The sequence below is a fragment of the Molothrus ater genome, chromosome 1 (genome assembly GCF_012460135.2).
Source record: "Molothrus ater isolate BHLD 08-10-18 breed brown headed cowbird chromosome 1, BPBGC_Mater_1.1, whole genome shotgun sequence".
NCBI classification, from domain to species: Eukaryota; Metazoa; Chordata; class Aves; order Passeriformes; family Icteridae; genus Molothrus; species Molothrus ater.
In genome coordinates, this window is record NC_050478.2 from 109,401,133 (window position 1) to 109,424,293 (window position 23,161).

General features: G+C 41.5%; 1 protein-coding gene across 1 annotated transcript; it reads left to right on the forward strand.

The window, feature by feature from the left end:
* The first annotated feature begins 118 nt into the window (after nucleotides 1–118).
* Nucleotides 119–21,956, forward strand: DSG2 (desmoglein 2). Its single transcript, XM_036406746.1, has 15 exons — nucleotides 119–189; nucleotides 6,323–6,358; nucleotides 7,226–7,360; nucleotides 8,323–8,481; nucleotides 8,752–8,896; nucleotides 10,039–10,199; nucleotides 11,031–11,165; nucleotides 11,312–11,497; nucleotides 12,449–12,708; nucleotides 13,394–13,536; nucleotides 14,167–14,394; nucleotides 15,901–16,131; nucleotides 17,156–17,298; nucleotides 18,443–18,787; nucleotides 20,829–21,956. The coding sequence occupies exons 1-15, from the start codon at nucleotides 145–147 to the stop codon at nucleotides 21,852–21,854; spliced, it is 3,378 nt and encodes a 1,125-aa protein (XP_036262639.1). The 5' UTR covers nucleotides 119–144; the 3' UTR covers nucleotides 21,855–21,956.
* Nucleotides 21,957–23,161: the final 1,205 nt, after the last annotated feature.

Sequence of the window (23,161 nt, forward strand, 5' to 3'; positions counted from 1 at the left end):
TCTTGCCCCCTCCCGGCGCGGATCCCGCCCGGCACACTCCACCCACCCGCGGCTACTTGTGCCCCCCTCCGCGGGCCGGCGGCATTCCCGTGTTGGGCGGCCACAGGAGCTGAGCCCGTCCTGTCCCATCCCGGCACGGCGCTCATGTCGCGGGGCCCCGCGGCGGCGATGCGGCTGCTGGCGCTGCTGGTGAGTGCGGGTGCTGCTTGCCGCGGGGCTTCCTCGTCCCGGGGCGCTGCTTGGTCCCTCGGTCCCGGGGCGCTGCTTTGGGTCCCTCGGTCCCGGGGCGCTGCTTTGCCGCGGGATGGAGCCGCGGTGGTACTGCCGCAGGGCTCCCGAGTGCGGCCGCCGGAAAGAGGTGTTCCCGTCGGCACTTGGCAGCTCTCCCAATACTGTATGTGGCTGGGAACGGGTTTTCTATATTTCTTTAGGAATTAGGTAAAAGCCATTGCAGTTTGCTGCCTGAAAGCTGGTGGAGGTAGGAAATCCCTTCAGGAGCGGTATCTGGGATGGGTGGGGTTGCTGAGGCGCCGGGAGAAACAGAAAGGCAATGAGGAGTTCACATTGTTGCCGTTTTCTTGTTCAACATACTCTATACTAGTAAATTGCATTTCCCTTCTGAGGGAGCAGTGCCAGAACGGAAGATAAATCAACAAGTTTGGAACTCTTTATCGCCTTAGAAAAATTACGCCAAATTCTTAACAATCCAGGACTCTTTAGGCTTTCTCCTGCCCTTCCCTCACTATTTTTCAGCCATCAGCCTTTAGATCTTCCATCCTATGAAATACTTTCTCAGGCTAATAACAACAACTGTCTCATAACAAACTGAAAACTAAACACTTAGTTTGTTGGATTTGGACTGATGCTTTCTAGCTCTTTTAGCTGGTTTACAGCAAGGTATTCATTGTATCTGTGGCATTTTCTTTCACTTTTCACCTTTCCAGGCTGGCAGAACGCCTGCGGAAGTTGGGCTGCCGCCACTCAGACAAAGGTGAGGGTGGAGGCCATGCCCTGGGCTGTGCCAGGAGCTGCCGAGCACCTGGGCAGGGATCAGGAATGGCTTGTTGCATGGACAGAATGGAAGGAGCTGGGGGTCGGGACCTTGTTCCCTGAGCTCAGGAGTGTGCAAAATCAGATTTGTTATCTGGAGACCTGATGTCTGATGACTTTAATCCAGACATATAATATAGTAGAGGAAATGTATTTGAATATCCGTATAGAGGCTTTGCCCCAGAGGTCCCGGTTGCCCTTGATGGGCTGCAGCTGCCATGTCCTTAATTGGGCTGCAGCTGTAACCGATGAAGATGACCAGGATAAAAGGGGGCGGGATAGCCAGTCAGGGAGAGCCTTGGAGGAGCCCTGACCTGAGAGAGAACAGCATGCAGAAGAAAGAGTCCATGCTGTGAAGATCTGCAGCCATGAGAATACACCCAAGAAGTATGGACTTTAGAAATCTAATAACAACAATATGGGACTCTAGAAATAATAGAAGAACAACAATATAACCATATGTCTGTATAAGTGCATAAGTTGACCAGCAACAGTTAAACCTGTTTTTACAGCAAGGTGATAGTTGGAGTTTGGTTGAAAAATGTTTGATCCTAATTTTGTCCAAATTAACGATGGAAAACATGGAGCACCACTTGTGCAAAAGTTTTTATGTATTCTTCCTGCAATACCTGAAGCCACACCATTGTCCATTTTGGTGGACTTGCACTATCAGGATGCTGTTAGTTTTGCCTGAAGAACATTATTTTTCTCAATCCTCATCATCATCTGTTTCAGCTAAGGCTGGGTCAGGATAAGATGTACTGAGAGTCAACTCAGTATGGCCTAAAATACTCATTCTTAGGATATTAGAGTGAATAAAGCTGCTGGTGGCAGAAGAGAAAGAGAGGCACTGCTGGGTTTTGAAATTTTGGGGTTTTTTTTCCCGTCAAAAAGTCAAGTTTCTTATTCGAGAGTATTGGATTAGGGTCATTTATTTCTTATGAATCTTAAGAAATGACTGAAAAACAAAATTAGTCTAAAAGTAGTGTCTTCTCAAATCTTCTACGTTAGAAGCATCAGGAATGGTAGATTCTTCCTCTCCCAGTTTTTCCTGGAAGTATCTCTCAGTGCTCCCTCCCTGCGGGCTGCATGCCTGTATCATCATCCCTGGGTACCTTGCAGAGGTCACAGCAAATCTCCCGGGGATTTTTCCAGGAACCCTTTTCCAGGAACATTTGTGCTGAATGATGGTGCACCCAAAGGGTTGGGCTTGACTTGGAGCGTGTCCAGGGCACACACCCAGAGCCATGGGCCTGCCGGGCAGGCATGGCTATCAAGGATTATTAGACTGGGAGGTTTCTTGGTCATTTCTAAAGGGGGTGGACATCATGGCTTCAACAGAAGAAGTCTTAGAACACTTCCTGCATTTGAGTGAAAGAATAGTTGACAGAGATGAATCTTACTATGGGAGTAGCAAAATTTACCTTTACTCTGAACGTCTTCCTCAGATTGTACTTCGTTGATGTTTGGGATGTTAGGCTGGATATGATGAAATTCAGTCCTGAATATATTAGATGTAATGTCAGAGTCAGTAGCAGTTAATTTTCAGAAGTGATAGAAACAAGTTAAATAAAAACCATCACCACAAAGTGGTGCTTGGTTTTACAAATAGCAAAGGTGAGTTAATTCAAAGCAACCTAGCTTCTGTTGCCAGTAACATGTTGAAACGTAGTAAAAGTATTTACAACCATCTGTGGATTGATTCAACATTTTAATATTGTTCCAAAAATGAGGGAAAGCCCAGCTGTGGTGAGGTCTGAAAGTAGCTGAGAAATACATAAGGTCTAGTATTTTATCCATTCTATTGAACTGAAGTGGTATTTTACTTTTGAGACCAGACTTCAGAAGAAAGTGATTCTGTCCAGAAGAGACTACAGAACAGTTAAAAAAAAAAAAAAAAAAAAAAAAAAAAAACCACCAATCTAAAGTCACAAAATCCTGGTTTATGTTTTTTAAGAGAAATTAAGGAACTGGTAGTTGAGAAAAGACAGTGAGATGTTTAATAAGTTTGCAGATACAAGAAAAGTGGAAGAAAGGTGAATTGCACCATACAATGTCATACATGTCAACATGACAAAGGAGGTTAAGTTTGAGGCTAAGACATCTCAATATAGATGTTTAAGTTTCTGTGAAGGTATATGGAGATGCAGTGGATGCTGAGTGCACCTGTTTGATTGGATCATATTGTACTTTTGACGAAAATCTCAAGAGTGTGTGAATGGTATCCCTCCTGAGTAAAACCACATTTGGAGATGAATCCATCTGCTTGTAGATGTTTGATCTGTGAGGACAAGCTAATTCTAGTCTGGAAGATCCATCAAACCATGGGTTGTATGGTGTTGGGTTCTCTGCATCAAATTCTTTGCCCTACAAATCCTCCTATGTTGAGTTTACAATACTTAATTGGACATACCTACAATCAGAAGAGCTCAGAGAGAGATAAATATGGGCTGGTTTGGGGGCAAGTTGAGCAGCGCTCTCATCTTTGTGGGTATTGGCTATATTTCTGCTGGTCATAATGAAAGTTTAGGTGCTTAGCTTTCATTTAGATATGTAAATTTGTGTGCCTTACTCTGAATATAATGCAAGCAGCAATATGGTCAACTTGCAAGGAGCTAAGAATTAGGATCATAAAATGAAGATGAAAATTAAGAGACTTTTCATCTGTAGGACTATCTAGGAGCCCCCTTAGGTTAGTGAGGCTGAGAGACGTCCATCCCTCATTTTTAAGAACAGTTGTCAGGAAGCATTTGGGTGTAGTTTGTTTTGCCCAGGACCAGGAGATGTACTAGTAGATGACCTTGAAGGGTTCTTCATGCTTGCTTCTCTGAGGTCTTCACATGTTGTGTTCAACACCAAACTGACTCACAGGAGGTGCAAGCTCCAAACCTCCTAACACACAGCACACAGAAAAGATCACATTTCTAGTCATTATTGTTTCCCAGTGTAGTAAATACAGACACATACCTTCTTGGTTACTCAGTCTTTATAGTTTTACAGCTTAAATCTGAGCTTTATGTTGAAAATATGTCCTTTAGTCACTTCCTTACTATGGATGAGGGATTTGGGCAAGAGCAGCCTTACAGTCACTGTACATGGCAGTCACTCCCTTCTTTCCCATGCCTTCTTGCCTATTCCTGTTTCTTTCCTGTAGTGTTTCATTCCAATTTCATTACTCCAAGCCTCAGACTTTTTTTGGTAACCATCCCATTTTCTTCTGACAATGTGTTCGTAGCTCTGGTCAGCAGGTGTCATCAGTAGATGTCTGGTTTTTGAGCCAAGGCTGTGATCCACAGCAAATGACAGAGCTTTCCTTCTCTGAGCCATTTAACAAAAGGCAGTTGAAAGATACTAAAAAGAAAAAATAATGTGGGGCGGAGGGGGAAAATTAACGTGTTCAACAGGCAGTAAATTCTGACGTTTCACTTGTCCTTGAAGAAAATGTCGTTAAAAAGTGCTTTTCCTCCAGTTTAAGATTTTTGGAACTTTAAAAATTAAAAAAAAAAAAAAAGGATGGACCTCTTTATGTATCTTGTGAATAAAATCATAATTCTTCAAATTTTTTTGTAGATATCTTCTAAGTCCCTTGTGAGGCTACCTATCAACTGCAGATTGAATAATACAAAAGCAAAAGTATTTTTTACTGTCTTAGCATTAACCTAGAATGTTTTGAGATACATTTTCTACTATGCAAACAAATTGATTTTTACTTTTACTTATCTTAATGAAAGATTTTCTTTTTATAATGGCTAGTGGAATTTTTTACACATTTTTGACACGCATCTCAGTAGAAGATCTGCTTATTCTTGATTTTCAGACGTTCTTGTTTATACTGGGTTCTCAAGTTTCCAATACAAGGAAACTTCTCAGTGCATGCCTCTTGTCTCCATTCAGTTTTGAGGCAATTTTTCCTCCAGTTTACCAGTTAGAACAACCAAGGATGTTTCTGATGATATCTTGACAATTATTCACCTTCCAAAAGAGTTGGAGCTTCTGTGGAAAACCTTGACTATAAAGCAAAATTCTCCTGACACTCTTGCTGGTATAATCTCATTAGTCATGAAAATAAATTTTGAAAATCCATACTATTAGTAAAATCAAATAAGATTAAGAACATCCATGAAAACTGCTTGGTGTGAGATCCTGTACCCTTCCTGATGCATATCCATTAGGGAACTTGCTGCTTGATAATTTCTGTCTTCAGAATCTATACATTGAGAAAAATATAATTTGAAAAACAGTTTTGGTGAACAAGTTGAAACAGAAATCTGCTGTATTGCTCAACACAGTCTGCTGGATTGTGTGGGTACAAGATAACATCTTTTTTTAAAATAAAAAAGAAGCTGTCATCAATTCAGTAATCAAGGCTGAGTCAGAGGGAAGAATAGGGAGAGCCCAGTGAACAGACTAGAAACCAGTCAGAGACTGACTTATTTGAGTAGAAACCCACCTTTTCTGAGCCTGCTTTGCCTTAGGCAGTGGTATGCCTAAGAAAATGATCACCTAAGTTGCAAAATATAAGTAGTAATAATTTTCAGAACAGTAACAGTTTTCACTACCTGTACAAAGTTAAAAAGCTTGATTTGTAGGTTTCACATGTTGCAATAGCCTACTTTTTATTGTTGCTGCTTTCAATACCTACATTTTTTGCAGTTTGAGGGGTGTTGTTACTTGCGGAGTCTATGGTGCCTGGAAAGTGGACATAAATGTGGGGTGTGAAAAGTTGGCTTCTTCCAGTCAGGATTTGTCACCTAACTGAGTCATTCAAAGCCATGCATAGCTGTCCTGGCCTGTCCTGGTGTGTGAAGAGGTAGGCAGTTCCAATGCTGAGCATTGGCCTGCAAGGTTCTGTCAGAGCAAGCACCTCTGCCTTGTTTAAATGAGTGATGCCATTTATTCTCCCAGCAAGGTTCTGAGTAGGAGAGCTGCTTCTGTCGTGTACACTTCAGCAGATGTTTGGGTTAGTCCTTACCTTTAAACACCATTTATCTGATTTTCTTCTCTGATGCACTTGGTAACCCACCACAGCCACAAATCCAAGGTTTGCCCAGAAAAGGGAGCTTCTCCAAAGTGCTGCATGTTTTTAATGCCAATGGTTTTGGGTGAATTTTTCAGAAGCTGTTATGGGTAAATAATAAATATTAATTTATACATGTCAGAAGCTTTCTGCCTTATGGCTTTGCTGTTCATACGAAGCAGGTGACAAAAGTTATGTTTTAGTGCTGCTGAAGAGACATAGAATTAATAATGACTTTTATAATTTCCATTGCAGATCTGTTTGAATTATGGACATGGGCTCTATGTGAAGGTAGGATATAATGGAAAGCTTTTTCTTTATCAGTGCCTGTAGAAGGGTTCTCTGAGCAACATGTCAAAGCCCATACCTTATTTCAGTTGATAAATGTCTTGAATTCTACCATTTTGTGAAATGTGAAAACTGCATAATGAATAGAATGAAAGCTGAAAGTAAGTGAATAGATTCCTACATCCATCACCTAGAGTGGCATTGAACTTTAAGAAACTTTCCCCTAACACAGTAAAAATGCAGATTGCTTTTTTGAACTCACTAGATGAAAAACCACTGTTTTGGTGAATATGTTAAACTAGGAGTCAACAGAGACAGTAGAAAATAAAGTGGACAGAAGGATGAGGGGTCTTATGCAGAGTGAGAATGAGATGTAGTTAAACAGAGATAGTAGAGACATTGAGTGGATTGAATAGAGGCCTGCTCTTCCATGTATTCTGTTTCAGAGAGAAGGTTAAATATGCAAGGCAGTATTGGTGGGAAGATAAAGACGGTGGTAATGCAGAAATGGTGCTTCAAAACAGCCTTAGTGCCAAACTTCTTCCCACATCTGATGACAAGCATTTAAATCTTCCAGAGTCAGGTGTATTTTCACCAACCGCTGGTCATGGAAACTTGCTCATATTTTTAAAGCCTGTCTTGCCTAATTCTGTCTTCATGAAAAGACCAGTGCAATTTTCCTCTTCAACCAGCTTGAGGACTGTGTAGCTCTTAGGCTGTGACTCAGAAGGCGGATGCTGCTCCATGATTTTGAAGTTCCTAGCCATTGACAGAGCAAAAGTTGCTCAGAAGTCTTGTCTACAGCAGCAATAAAGCATTTATCTGAAATGAGTAAATGCAGTGCTGACATTCCATCTTGTCTTTTCTCAGGTTTATAACCGAAATGACAGGAGTGGCCTGCTGTCTCACCCCAGCAGCCCAGTCAGACAGAAGCGAGAATGGACAGTCCCTCCAGCTTTCATACGGGAGGAGGAAGACAATTCCTACAAGAATCCAATTGCTAGAGTAAGCCCAGAAAGCAGTTAAATAGGAAATACACATAAAAAATAGAGATGAAAATGTAAAATAAGAGTGTGGCTTCCCTAAAAACATGCACAAATATTTCTGTAATTTTAAAGGACTTGAATGCCAGTTGAAGATGGACACATTTCCTTCTGTTCTTACTTTTAAAGCCTGGTTTGGCTCAGTCTCTCATCTTTTCATAGCCCCATTTTTCATTAAGCTTTGGGAATGCAGTATCTTTGAATTTTTTCACCCCACTACCCCTTCTCAGGTGGGGTTGAACTTGTCAAGTGGGTGCCAAATGTGCTGGTGCTGATTGGGCAGAAGGATGTACATAGAACATGATTATTTATGCCTAGTCTTTTAGGAAACAGAGCTAAAAATAATGCGGGTGTTATCCTGGGTTAATCCAGATGCAAATCACTGAAAGAGTGATTTGCATCTGGTTCAGCACCAATGTTCAAGCCTAAATTCAGCACTCCTGCCACTTTAGCATCTGCAGCGACTGCAGGTGGTGGCAAACTGTTGCCCTCTGCTTGGGATGTCCCTTGGTGGTGATACTGCTACAATGCACGCTTTTCCAGATGGTTTGAATATCTGCTGACAGCAGAGAAAGGGTGTAATCTCTAGTCTCTGCAGCCTCTTCTATGTGTTCATCTCCAGGTCTGTCCTTTTTCCTCCATCCTATCTCTTCTCCAGTCCTGGTATATTTGCCAGCTGAAGTCTGACCTCCCAGGTCAACTCCCTGCTCCAGATGTTTCTCATCTCCCTGCACCAGATTCTCAAATAGGACATGCAGCCTTTCCTGCATTCATCTCTACATCTCCACAGTCAGAGGAGTGCAGGGAAATGTGTTAAATATTTTTTTTTGTCAATTCATTACAAGACAGAAAAAATATTTTGTTGCACTTTTAAATGGGGTTTTATTTACCTGAGTGCTATTTAATTTGTTATATTCCTACTAGATACATTCTGATCTTGAAGATACAGGAATTGTAGTAACTTACACTATATCTGGTCAAGGAGTAACAGAACCCCCATATGGATTATTTGTTATCAATGGAAAGACTGGTGACCTGAACATAACAGGAAGGGTGGATAGAGAAAAGACTCCCATTCTTCTTGTAAGTTGAAAATTAATTTTTTTCTTTATATGTCCCCTCCTATCCATTTTTTTTCATTTTCTTTAAATGTGTCTGCTTGAAATAATACACATATATAATGTATTTCTGGGTATTTGTGTATACCTGCTTGTATTTGTAAGCATATGTAATAAGCTTTTATAGTATTTAGACTTTGTTATATATAGTGGGTATATTTCTGTTTTGCATATGTGTTTGTAAATATGACAGTCACTCATTGGATTCATTTATTGTTTCTGTCTGTATTATCAGGTCCGAGGCCATGCACTAGATAAGAATGGGGCAAAGCTGGAAGAGCCAATAGACCTCCCAATTAAAGTTGTGGACATTAATGACAATTTTCCAGTGTTTTCACATGAAGTTTTTGTTGGTTCAATTGAAGAATTAAGCGAAACAGGTAACCTTATTTAAATTTTTTTTCTTTTAGTTTTTCCCTGGATATGCAAGAGGACATGTGAATTTGCACTTTGGAGCAGTACATCTGCAGTAGCTAGGGCACATTCTCTTGCTGACATAAGCCAGCTCATCCGTGTGTGAATGAAGGATTTTATTCAAGGCTATGTTGTGTGATTAAGGGAGCGCATGCCCCTAGGGGCAAGGGAGAACAGTATTTCCTTTTGTGGCACCTTTGGTTTGTTGTCAGAGCTACCACAAATCCAGGAGCCAGAGTTCTTCTGCAGGAATTGCACCGGAAATGTAATCTGCATTCTAGCCTAGAAGTCACAGCCTATTTAGGAGGGACTTCATTCTGCCATCCTCATCCAAAGCCCTGCTTTATTTGTGGGCTGGAGAGTTAGTTTGCTGGTAAGCACATATGGCTGTGCCATAGCCATTGAAGAGCAGGTTAATGGCCGTTTTCCTGTTGACATCAGCAAGCACATGTGGCTGTGCCATAACCACTGAAGAACAAGTTAATGGCCATTAACCTATTGACATCAGTAAACATAAGAGCAACAGATTATTTTCAAGAAGATTAGAAAAGCTGGAATAAACAACCTAATAAATACCTAGCAGTGTGTCTGCTAGGTATTTATTAATGCCACTACATGTGAAGAAACATATTAAATTATAAGGAGATTGCCCCATAGGTACCACCACATATATTGAGTGAAGCTGTTGGAGGGCATCAGTACAGATCAGTGGTTTTAATAATGTTCAGGTAAAGAAATAATTAGTGCTCTCTTTATAATAATGTGTGAGGGAAATGTAGCTCATTGTTCAAAAGCTTGTACTTTCTGCTCTATGTGGTATCTACATTTTTCATTCAGAATTACTAAGAGAATTTAACGTGTTTAATTTGTGCATTGAATTTTTTGAGTTTCAGATGTGTAAATGCAATCTTTTTGTTGACTAGAACATATACTTTTGACATGTACCTATTGGGTTTAAGAACACTTCTTCAACTTCATGTATTAAATAAATAACATCAAGATCATCAGAAAATTGTGCAGTGCATGTAACAAAATGCTCTTATCTTTGACATTGCAGTAAAGTGCATGGTGGTTTAAACAAGTGCCATATTTTGTTTGTGTTTTCCAGGTACAATTGTAATGAGGATAAATGCAACAGATGCAGATGAACCAAATAATCTAAATTCCAAAATTGCTTTCAGGATTGTTTCCCAAAGCCCTAGCGCTGCATTCAGCATGGATAAGAATACTGGCGAGGTTCGAGTAGCAAAAATAAACCTTGACAGAGAGGTAAAAAAAACCCCTCCCGTTTTGATGTTTGTTAGTAATGATTTTCTGGTGCCCATTGTGTCACCCTCAGCCCTGCCTGCAGGGTGAAGAGCTGGCCCTCTTACCTTTCTTAACTTCCCCTGGGATTAAAGCCTTGTCTGTCTGATGCATGCTTTTCAGGAGCAGAGGGAGGAGGCAATGGGATTAAGGCTGTATCCCCCCCACCACCTCCCTAGCACAGCACCAGCCTGATGGTTGTTCCTTTTTGTCTGTCCTGTGCAATCAGGGCAGCAGTTACACAAAACAAGGTGTCATTTCTTTCTGCTGGGAAAGATAACCTCGATCACCACCTGCAAAGTTGCTGGCTGCATCTGGATTTTTGTAGCCTGCCATGCAAACTGCGGTTCAAAGAGTTAGGACAGGTGCTACTATGAAACTGCATTGGAAGTCACATATTACCAGGGCCATGACCTGTGCTTGCAGAATTTTCTCTGGCCAGCAGATGGTGATGGGAATGCTGGCTCTGTGGCTGAGGGATGTGGCTCTGCCTCTGTCCTGGTATGTAGGTGTCACTGGTCTTGTCCCTGTTCATGGGCACTGGAATTTTTTACTTTGCTATGTAAGTAGAGTCTGACTCTTTGTGGGGAAGATGTGAAAGTCCTGAAAAGTACCCTTTGAAAAGCCTCAGTTCTATTCCAGCAGAATCTGTCAAGGCACATGTGTGTGAGATTTACTTCTAGCTAGAGAGGAGTTACAATTGACTGTAAGAGACATTACCAAAATGTAGTAGAGGTTATATACCAAAGAAAGAATTTTTAGCCTGGATTAAACACATTTTTCTTACCATGACAGACACAAAGTAGCTATTCTTTGGTGGTGGAAGCAAAGGACCGTGGTGGTGAAAAAGGTGGGAATGCTGCAACATGTTCTTTAGAAATCAAGATTCTGGATGTCAATGACAATCTGCCTGTTGTTGAAAGTCGTGTAGTAAGTACAATTATCACAATTTTTAGCATGTTCCTACCCCTGCCACTACCCCATAATAAGACAAAATCAGTGCAAAATTCCTTGCACTGATGAAATGAGGTAAACCATGACATCTTTTTAAACAGTGGATTTTTTTTTAATTGCAGTTTGAAGGAAGCATTGAAGAAAACAGAGCAAATGTGGAAATTATGCGAATAAAAGTATTTGACAAAGATGAAGAGTTTTCTGATAATTGGCTGGCAAACTTTACATTTGTTTCTGGCAATGAAGGTGGTTTTTTCAAAATTGTGACAGATACCCAAACAAATGAAGGAATTTTGACTGTTGTGAAGGTAAATACAGATTTTAGAGAGTCTGCTTTATATATTAGAATAATTTATCCATCTGTGTTGACAATTTGTGTTTATTCAGTCAATATGTAAAATGTGTGGATACTCCTCCCTTGCCATATTTTTAATGCATTCAGTAATTCCATGCAAAATAATAATTTTGTCAAGCTTTTCCGTTTGCATTCTGTGTGATTTCAAATATAACTAGTAGGGCAGGAGTCCTCAGACTTCTCTTGCCCTTTGGGCCACAGTACTAACATGGTGTAAACTTTCATGTTTCTGCTGTCCTTGATTTCAGTATAAATTTCTTTATTTCCCTTGGCCACTGCTAATGTTGCAGGCAACACCTGTTCCATGATCCATGAGCTACAGACAATTTTATGAATTTCAGCAAGTTGAAATGATGATGAAAATATTTTAAATTAATGGAAATGTCTATTTTATAATTTTCACATTTCTTTAGTCCACAAGTACTGAAGATGCATAGATGCATAGTGCCCTAAGTAGCTTTTTCTATTCCTGCTCAGGTTTCCTTATCTGAAAACTGCTAATTATTAAAAAAATATTTGAGCATTATTAAGTAAATGATTAGGTTTAAAAAAACCAAATGCAAACACATAAATTTGGAGTAGCCAGGTAATTGAGGACTGATTCACTGAAAGCACAGGCAGAATATATGGGTAGGACTCCTTTCACATACATTGAATAAGTTTAATTCAATAATATAAAGCCATACCTATGGTGTCATCCATTAAAAATTAGCAGGAGTAACAGATTAAGAAACTTCCTTACACTGTAAGATCCTTACTGCTTAAATATTACTTACATATTTACATCCTTATTACTCAAATAAGTATGCTATAGTGTTATTTAAATATTAAATGTATGTATGTTGTGTAGATATTGGATTCTGACAAATTCTGAATTTTTTTATTATTTTCTTTATTGCTCCAGGAGCTGGATTATGAAAAAATGCAAAGCCTAAACTTAGGCGTTGTTGTTACAAACAAAGCAGAGTTCCACAAGTCAATTAAACCCAGTTACAAAGCAGAAACAATTCCAATCAAAATTAAGGTGATCAATGTGCGGGAAGGCCCTGTGTTCCCTGGTGGCACAAAAATTATTGAAGCCAGTGAGAAACTGCAGATAAAACAGGTTATTGGACAGTATCAAGCCTATGATGAAGACACTGGAAAAATAGCAGAGCACATTACGTAAGAATTTTTTATAACCATCATAATTGAGTATGTCAGCAGTCATTTGTTATTGTCAAAATTTGCATGTTAAACAGAAAAAATTTCAAAGGCAATATTTTTCTGCTAAGGATAATTCACACCTTAAACATCAAAATGATCATCAATATTCTATTATGCAGAAAACTGGTGATACAAAAATCCTCCTTCTTTTGTTGTATATGGTGAGACCTGAGTATTTGGGTTGAAGTTGTTTGTGTTTGCATGGCATGTTTGTCATACCTGTCTACTTTTGAGATTAGATTTGCCAATCTGATTCCATTGTCTCCAGTAAAATTAGGAAGGAATATGCAGAAACATTTATCAGTCAGACAGAAAGGGTGTAACACAGACATGTCTGCATGTGTGCACTTGGGTTTTGAATCATAGCTTTTCAGCTAGAATGTTAATTAACCACCACCATGGCCTGTACAAATGGTGCACAGCAGAGTTGCACATCCAGGGGTGGACCTCTTTCCCCCATGCCTGTAATAGTTTTTCATGGGTGTCTAATGCTCAGCTTTTGCTGTGAGAACAGACGGGGGAAGAGGACAGTGCCCAGCAGTGCAGCTCTGTCTCCTGTTCCAGTCTTGCTCCCTGATTGTACTTTCTGTGCTGCACCCATACCTAAATCTTTGATTGTCCATCTTTGCATTATTTTCATCAGATACATGAAAGGAAAAGATGCAGCGAACTGGATCACTATAGACTCAGTCACAGGTGAAATCCGACTTGCTAAAAATCTTGATTACGAATCACCTCATGTAGTAAATGGTACCTACACTATCACCATGTTGGGTGTAACTACTGGTAAGTTGAGAGGGTTTTGTTTTCACACAAATTGCCTATCTAAAAGGGTTGCTGGTTTAACCTACCCATCTCTAAAGTTAGGCAGCAAGTGCAGTCTCAGTATTCAAAGGAGAGACACAGGCAAATCACTTTTTGGAATGGGCTCCCAAGGTATCTGTTTCTCCCCTTTGACTAGATGGAGGTGAACTTTTTATAAAATTTTCAAAGATAGGTCTGATAGGAAACTCTACTGGCAAGGTGGGAATTGCCAGTATCTCAATATGCCTATCATCAAACATAGTCCTAAGTTTTCTCAACTTCTAAGCAAGAAAGACTCTCTGAACTTCTCTTGTATCTAAATAGCATTCTTCATTTATAATCTACATGTTACTGTGTAACCATACAGGATTATTGTTTTTTAAGTTAAAGTAATAAACCAGTTTGTCTTCCGACGAACCTTGTCAATATATTTATTAACATTAGGAATGAAGCACTGCTGTCATAAGCTCCAGGGAGATCTCTTTCAACTTACTTCAGCAGTGTTGGGATTTTGGAAGATACTAAGATTTGGGTTTTGGTTTTTTTTTTTTTTATTTTAAGATAAATTTTTGTGCACAAATCAATTTATTTTTTTATATTTTAAATTCTTAGATTCCCCAAGGAAAACAATCACTGGCACAGTCGTTATTCAAGTTAAAGATGAGAATGATAACTGCCCAGTTATTGTGAACCCTGTGCGGACTGTGTGTTCAGATGCAAAATTAGTTGATGTTACAGCTCATGATTTGGATGGTTACCCCTTCAGTTATCCCTTCAGCTTTACTGTCATTGATGAGCCAGAAGGAACAGCAGAAAAATGGATAATCACATCTGGAAATGGTAAGAAAATGGTTTTTTAAATTACTTTCAGTTCTTTGAAGTCCTAAGGTCATAATTTATTCATTCCAGTCAAACTGACAGTTTGGCTGAGTGAGACAGTACAGCAACCCTATATATGGAGTCAGGCATTAAGACCATATGTTGCATTCTGCTCCTTTTACTCTAAAGGTTGTAAAAGTCCAGACATGTCCTCTGGCCTCTGGGGTGTGTTGCCTTCCTTCAGTTTGACCATCTTTGTCTGGCTTGATATCCCATGTGTGATGACCAGGATTTCATGAATAAGGCTAGGAACAAGCTATCCCCATTTTCTTGTGGATAATATGCAGTGACGCATTACCTGAGCATAGATGACAAGCTGTATGCAAGCCAGCAGTGTGTCCTTGTGGCCAAAAGGTCCGTGGTGTCCTGGGTGCATTAGGAAGAGCGTTAGCAGCAGGTCAAGGGAGGTAGGTGATCCTGCCTCTCCTGTGCCCTGGTGAGGCCGCATCTGGAGTGCTGTGTCCAGTTCTGTGCTCTGTCCAGTTCTGCCTCCTTGGTACAAGAGAGATGTGGAATTCCTGGAGCATCCAGTGGAGGGCAACAAAGATAATTGGGACTTGAGCATCTCTCTTCTGCGGTCAGGCTGAGGAGGTAGCTAGGCCTGTTCAGCCTTGAGAAGAGATGACTGAGAGGAGACCTCATCAACATCTATAAGTATCTGATGAAGGGAGAGTGTCAAGAGGATGGAGCCAGGCTCTTCTTGCTGGTGCCAAGCAATAGGACAAGAGGCAATGGGCAGAAACTGATGCTCAGGAAGTTTCCACCTGAATACAAGGAGGAACTTCTTTACTGTGCTGTGACTCTGCAATTGGAGCAGACTGCCCAGAGAGGGTGTGGAGTCTCCCTCACTGGAGATACTTAACAACTGTCTGGATGCAATCCTGTGCCATGTGCTTTAGGGTGACTCTGCTTGAGCACGAAGGTTGGGCCCTGTGGAGATGCCCCACTGTGGTCCCTCCCAACCTTAATCAGTCTGTGATCTTCTGCCTAAGTTAGTCCTTGACATGACATAGCCACAGGAGCAGGTGTTTTGTTGGCTCCTGATCTCTGTCTGTGGCCTACAACAGATTAATCTCCTCAAGACTGAAGCTGCTTCTCTGTGAGTTCAGCCTTTATCTATCCAGATGACATGGTTGATGCTATACAGGTGATTGGGCTGACTTCCGTGCTGTCTCTGGTCATGTGAAATTTCACAATTATCTAAAGCTGTAAGTGAGCATGGCTGTTCACTTACCAGCATGATTACTTGATCAAAATCATCAATTACTTGATAAAAATAAAAGCACATACACTGTAGCAGCAGCTAATTAAACTTAATTCCATTACATTGGCTGGGCTTTACTGGAGGGGATTTGCTGAAGACTGTAACAGTGGTATTTTAGTTAGTTTACAGGAGTCCATTTTCTCTCTGCTCACTCTTTGTCTTTTTTTTTTTTTTTCTTTAACCTCCCTCCACTTCTGTCTCAGACACCAGCGTACAGCTGGTACCACAAAACCTGAAGCCGGGCAGAACTGAAGTTCCCATGCTAATAAAGGATTTCCAAGGGGTCAGCTGTGCTCTGCCACAGTCTCTGCAGCTGACTGTTTGTGAGTGTACAGGTGATGGTGTGTGCCAGGAGAGGTTTGTTGGAGCGAAGTCAGTGGGTCTGGGACCAGCAGCAATTGCCCTAATCATCTTGGCATTTTTACTTCTGCTGCGTAAGTAATTGTTTCATATTATCTCAGAGGCACTGTAATGTAATGTAATGTGGTCTGCAAAGCATCAGGAAAGAAACAATCCAGCTCCCAGGTTTTATCATCTTGATACATTATGTGTAAACTCCTAGTCTTGTGGTCATGGCAGATCCCCAGCTAATTTTGGTAATATCAGCATTTCACCCTCAAAGGATTTCAAGCTGTGCATTTTAAAATTAATATCAACAACTTTTAATATTTGTTTATGGTGCAGTAAATAACTAGTGGGGAAGCAGTGAGGAACACTTTTGGTATTCTGAGATGTCCCCAGGTGAACCCTAGCTCTTCCTACTCAAACCACAGCACATTCTCCACTGTCTTTTCTGTCACTGCAGATTCACTGCCTTGCTCAGAGCAGCATGTGACATTCTTCTTTGGTGAGATAAAATAAAAGAAGAATAAGAATATTTGTAATTCTGCTGTGGCCAGGTGTAGCAGTGCTGCATTTAAGCTCCCAATAGTTTATTGCTTGCGCTGGCAACAATCTAATTGTGATAAAACAAAGTTCATGCCACAGGAATAATATTCTCTGATTCTGAAACTGGGTTATTTTGAGTCCCCCAGGCAACTCTAGGCATGTCAAAGGAGTGGCGAGGTGGAATTTACATGATGCCACGTTGTTATCTGGCAGTAAAAGAAGAGGAGGAGTTAGAAATGCTGAGGTTGTACAGTGATAGCCAGGGCTTGGGATTGGTATATGAGATCTTTGATAGAAGTACAGGTACAGACATGTGTGGCCATCTGCAGGATCCAGACCCTGATGTGTTAGTTGTCAGTTTGCTCTCTTGGAAACTGGCCTCGGCATATGCTTCTAGGAAATGCCTTGAATATTTGGGAACCTGTCTTCAGTCCTTGCCAGCCCTCATACTGATCACTAGCTCATTAAAAATACATTTGGGTATGGGAGCTGGCCAAACTTACAGGGGCTGTAAGCATGCTAAGGTCCTAATAACCACACAGTTAATGGCAACCTTCTGTTTCGCTGTAGTTGTTCCACTGTTGCTGCTGCTGTGCCCGGGTGGCTTGGGAGCCAAGGGATTTGGTGGAGCAAAGACGTTTGCTGACATACCAGACCACAGTGAAGCGATGCTGCGTCAGTGGAACAGTGAAGGAGCAGCTCCTGAAGAGAAGGCATGTATCCCTAATAGCCCCCCTTCTCTTTGATTTCTATTCCAGTGTTCAGTTTGGCACCTGGGGTCTCTTCCACACTACAGGAGGATATTTTGAAGCTCTACAACATTGCTGATTTTAACAACTCATGAACATTAATCAAAATTGACCCTGTGAGGTTCAGCAAAGGATGTGTGGGAGATGACTTCCACCAGCAGCTGTAGAAAAAGCAACCATAGCACTTAAATCCCAAAATACAAGGAAAGTAATCAAGCAAATGCTGATCATATCTGAGCAGAAGATAGCACTGTGGGAAAAGCGTTGAACCAATAGAGAGTGAAACATTTGCTTTTGCAAGCCTGGAATGCTCTGCACCCCTTTGGGATGATGATAAAACAACAAAATAATGGGTTATAATTCTGAGCTTCCCTTCATTGATTTGAAGTTTCAGGCTGCTTTAAATTACTTCTCTGTGTATTTTCTCTTTGAAACAGAGGAAATTCCTTAGTAAAAAAAGAAAAAGGCAGAAAAAGTGCAAATCTGCAGAGGGAACAGTAAATACCAAGAGAAATTTGCTCTTTGTTGCTACACTACAAAACAACATTTTAAAAAAAGGGCATGACACTGACATGCTTTTGCACAATAACAGAAACAGAAGGTAAAAGACTTTGATTAAGTGCCAATGCTCACACCAAATTCTTGTCAAAAGATAATTAACAAGCCAAACTGCTAGGGGAAAAAAGGGCCAGGCAGTACAACAAAGGTGGCAGGTAGTGCATATTTCCCCACTTAGTGTCTGAGGAAAACTGGGCAGAGTTTTTCTTGGAACAGCTGAGCTCCCTAGAGTTTTGCAAGCCTCTTTTTGGTGGGTTTTTTTGCTTTGTTTTGGTTTTGGTTTTTTTTTCATTTTCAATCCTCTGAGTTTCAAGAAAATAATGATCTGTAGAAACATTTCTATAAACCTTCTTGGCAATACATTTGGGGAAGCTGCACCCTGTTTTAGGAGGCTTTTACTCTTTGCAGCAACATGTATAAGTGCAAATTCAAACAAGTCATAAGGCAGCACCCTCCCTGTTCCCACCCAGCCCCACTGCTGGTTTGGTGAGTTCCATGTGCTAGACAGCAAAGCTTTCATGTCACATCTTAATTTGTCTTATTTATGTAGCCAGTGCTAAGCTTCATTCCACCCACTGCACTTGGGAACGTGAAAGGAGGAACAACAGCAGCGGCAGCAGGAGCAGCAGCAGCAGCAGGAATGAGTGGAGAAGAAGCTCTAATAGGAGCAGGCAGCTCTGTCTCTCATGTAGGAGAGCATCACAACACCATTACCAGGGAAAGGTGGGAAGAGCAAAGGCATCTTCTTTCTGCTGCTGACTATGGAGGCATGGCAGCTGGAGCAGCTGAGGGCATGGCAGGTGTGGATGGGAAGACAGTCGTGTCTGGAGGAGGAGTTGCTGTGGGAGCAGCTGGAGCCATGAATGAAGAATTCTTAAGAGACTACTTCAATGATGTAAGCATATGACCCAAAAATAATAGTATTTTAATGATTGCACTTAGCATTGTGAAATATCATGTTATGACTGACAGAGGTGAGTAGATATGTAGGTATGAACAGTCTTGATACTGTGCACATGGAGTTGGGGACATTAAGGATTTTTGGATTGGCCACACTTGGAGTGGGACTTGGAGTGTGACAGTGTTCAGTCTTCTAGCACTGAATGCTTGCAAGGCCACACAAATAGACCTTTCTCTCAAGGGAGATATTTGTGGATGGGATCCAGAATATTTAGCAATAGCATAGGAGTGCCTTGCCCGGGAAAAAGCCCTGAGAAAGACTGTGATCTAAATTTCAGGGACTTAAGAACATGAAACTGATCTCTAGGGAGGCTCCTGTGACTCATCATGAGTCACAGCTCCAAACTTTACCACGGAGCAGGTTTTTGAAAGATAAGCTGAAGATGTCATACACCAGTGGGTGGGGCTGTATTTTCAAAGTAGCTGGTGCAGTGAGTGGTGCTGACTTGTCTGTTTGCCCAGCAGCCTGGGTAAAGGGCCATTCATCAAAAGTGTATGAGGCATATGTTGCAATCCCCTTTCTTTTTTTTTTTTTTTTTTTACCGACCTAACCATTGGCCAGTAGGTTGTTCCTACTTGTTGAAGCTACTTCTCTTCATGTTACACACATCATTAGTCCTTTGGCTGGTGAGCTCCTTGTAGTGAAAGTTTGACTTCCATGCACCATCACCTGTACAAACAAAACGTCTTCACACCCTACAACTGGCAGCTGATGTGGTTTTGCAGGGCAGTAGCTTTGCAGATTTCAATCACCATCTCAGGCCAGGGAAGGATTTGAGCTTTAGGTACTTGTATGTCTCAGAGTACTCTAGCTACTAGTCTCCTGGGTGAAGAGATGCAACAGTAGCAATCTCCTTTTCTTCCACTCTTTGTGACATAACTTTAAACATGACTGCCTGATGAAGTCTGCAGGAGGAAAGTCATACTCAGTATCCATACAACTTCTGGGAGGCTAAAATATTTAGGGATTAGGGGTGAGGAAACAGACACGTAACCAAACCAAATAGATTCAGCTGCTGATTTTTGTGGCAGAATCCTGGGTTGTGTGCCTACTTCCAGGATCAAATGCAGATAAACATGCAGGGTCAAATGGGTTCTGGATACATAGCATGTTACACAGACTCCTGAGCTAATTTGCAGTCCAGAACTTCAAATGTGGCGGAAAGGTGGTTCTGAGCACAAGCCAGGAGCCATATTAGATAAAGCTGGTTCAGCAGGCCCAGAGGATTTGGCTTTCTTCACTTTTGGAATTGGAGCTGATGCTGACACATACATAAATATTTGTGCCAGCACCGCAGCAGCTCCATGGCAGACACTGCTTTCAGATTGAGCTGACCCTATAAGCACTGTAGCCAGAACTTATGAGCCCTCCTTGTTACCAGATAGCTTGCAGAGAGCCTAAGAATTTATGTGATGAACTATGCCTGCCTGCTTTACTAATCCATTTAACTTTTTGTGTCCTATTGGGCATCTTGGATGTGATCCTGTAGTCTGTGCTAGTGAAAAGGGCCATGGTAGGTGAAAACATGTCAGCATGTACTCAGTAAATGTTTGTTTAAATGTTAGGATACTCTCAGAAATGGTCTTGGTTATCTCCCACAGAAACCTAGTCAGAGGTGAAGTTCATTCATTGAACTAAAACTAAAACAATTTCTTCATGATTGTGGATCAGTATCACAAGTGGCACATTTACTGGAAGGAACAGCAGCAGGTGGTGATGGTATCCAAGGCTTTAAATATAATCTTGGATTTTTCTTCTCATCAAGTGTACTGTCAAGTTCAGACTAATTTCAAAAAGCAAAAAGCATGTTAGGCACAGCCCTCACTTGGTTGACAGTTTCTGTGGGATCAGTTCAATTTCTTATTTCAACATTTGTTGATTTGTTGAATTGTCCAAGTATTTCTGATTTTTCAAAATTACCAAGTCTGGAGCTGGCATTAATGAACTCTTGCTTGCTTTTGTTTTCTGTTTGCAGAAAGCTGTCTCTTTTGCGGAAGAAGACGAAGAGCAAGCTGCAAAAGACTGTCTCCTGGTTTATTCCCAGGGAGAATCAGGCTCCCCTCACGGCTCCGTTGGCTGCTGCAGCTTTATTGAGGGGGATCTTGATGACCATTTTCTTGATGATTTAGGAGACAAGTTTAAGACTCTAGCAGAAATATGTATAGGTAGACAGATCAACATGAAAGATGGTGGCTACAAGAATGAATCAGGTTTTGGTCTTAGTGAAGCAAAGTCACAGTCCTTACATCAGAAAAATGCTTCCACCTCTGAACAAGCCTTTGCCTCAGGCAGTGGTTTCCAGTCCATCCCACCCGTGCACACAGGCAGTAGCACAGGAGAAAGCACCCTGTCCAAGGAGGTGGTCACAGAAACAACCTTTTCATCATCCCATTCTGGGCAGCACAGTGCCCAGCACCTCCCCACAGGCCACGCGGAGAGCAATGTCACTGTGACAGAAACATCCTATTCTGTGGGGGCTCCTGCCTGCTCAGCCCCAGTCTTTTTAGACCCCCAGTTTAAGGAGAACGTAGTGGTGACAGAGAGGGTGCTGGCACCTGCATCGAGCATTCAGGGCATGGTGAAAATCCCTGATTTGCCACACGGAAGTAACGTGGTGGTTACAGAAAGGATGGTGAAGTCGGCAGGTGCAGGGCCAGGAGCCCTGAGAGTTCAGGATCTTCCTGACTCTCAGTATGTTGTGGTGAGGGAGCGAGAGAGGGTCCTTGTGCCTGCTGCAGAGCAGGGCTCACTCAGCTTCCCCACTGCAATAGAGGAACACAGCACGGTGCGGAATGAAAGGGTGGTGACAGCCTCGGGGCTGCAGAGCAGAGCTGAACAGGCAACAGGTGCCAGCTCAGGAAGGCAAGAGCATGTTCTGATCACAGAATCCCCACTTAAGTTGATGGGCTCTGACTCACAAGGGCCATCTCCTGCCAGTGCCACACTGAGCAAGTCTTCCAGGGTCACCAAATACAGCACAGTGCAGTACACTCGCTCATAGTCTGGCTCCGTGCAGGAGTGGCAGTGTCCAGCACCCTTCTGTCTGCATGCATCCTGCCTCAGGCTTTTCCATGAGATCCAAATTTGCTGGAGCTTCCAGAATGACGTGTACTCATTTGCACTAGTTTGTATAAATATGGATTGTATGACCATGAAGCAAGTAAGGAAATCTGGTGTCATGTTACACTGGCCTTTGAAATGGAAAGATGTGGGAAATACTTTTTTCTCCTGGTTTGCTGGTGTTTTTTATTGCTTTTTATTATACAGATAGTGAATAATGCCACATAACTAGAGCTGCATAATTACGGGAAAACAGGAAAAAAGTCTCCAGTCTAGTGATGGATAGTAGCCTGCAAAGCACAAGTAAAGTTTTTGAACTGCTATTGAGTGTATCTGAAGTCCTCCTGTGAGGGCAATCAGTTTCTCATTGTGTGTTTGCCATTGTGTTATGAGCCATGGTAGCTCCTCCTGAACCTTGTAAAAAATCTTCCTGAGAAGCCCAGGCCACCAAAGCTAGTATGCCTTCAGAGCAGTGGTGTGTTGATCTCCTGAAGGGATGTCACAATTTCAGGTTATCAGAATTTGTAACTTAAGCAATCAATACTTGCATGTTACCACAGCCGTTAAAGAGAGCAATCTGCAAAAAAGCTGAGAACTTCAATTTTTCATTACCTCAGTCTAAAAGTTCCATTACTTGATGTGGGTCTACACTGACATGGACAAGTAAGCATTTGCATCATGCATGTTCTTCACTTTATTTAACTTATGAGAAACAGCCAAGGCTTACCTTAGCCTTAGAGCCAGAGATTCAGTCAGTGGCTTTGTCAGCAAAGTTTATAGCCCTTGGACATCTGTAGGATCTGATTTACAGGTGCAATTTGGTATTTGAAATTGGTTCTGGAACTCACAGACATAGAAGTCAGCCTTGTGTGTGTGAGGTTCCACTAGTTTCAGTACCAGAGCTCAAGTGGCTGGTGTAGTGCTGTGTGACGACAGCTTCCCTTGGCTGTGACAAGGTAACAGGAAGCTCCCTTTAGGTCTGCAATATTTGAGCTTACTTTGCTTTCCTTGAAGTTTATGTGGTAAAAGCAAGAGGTGGTACTGCACTGTTTGGCAGTATGTATATATATATATATATATGCACATGTAAATATTTGTATGCTGTTTGGAACATTCTGAAGTTTATTTTGTACAGGAAGAACTGCCTTACACTCCTTGTGTTTTCTCAGGTAGAAGTATTTTAGATGAGGCATAGGTAGTGTGTCTGTCTCATACCTGTAAAATCAACAAGTTGGTCATAAGGTACTG

Bases quoted from the DNA above. Each gene is read 5' to 3' on its own strand.
- DSG2 (XM_036406746.1), top strand. From the start codon at position 145: ATGTCGCGGGGCCCCGCGGCGGCGATGCGGCTGCTGGCGCTGCTG. The intron at 6,359-7,225 runs GTAGGATATAAT...GTCTTTTCTCAG, and splicing joins GACATGGGCTCTATGTGAAG to GTTTATAACCGAAATGACAG. The intron at 7,361-8,322 runs GTAAGCCCAGAA...TATTCCTACTAG, and splicing joins ACAAGAATCCAATTGCTAGA to ATACATTCTGATCTTGAAGA.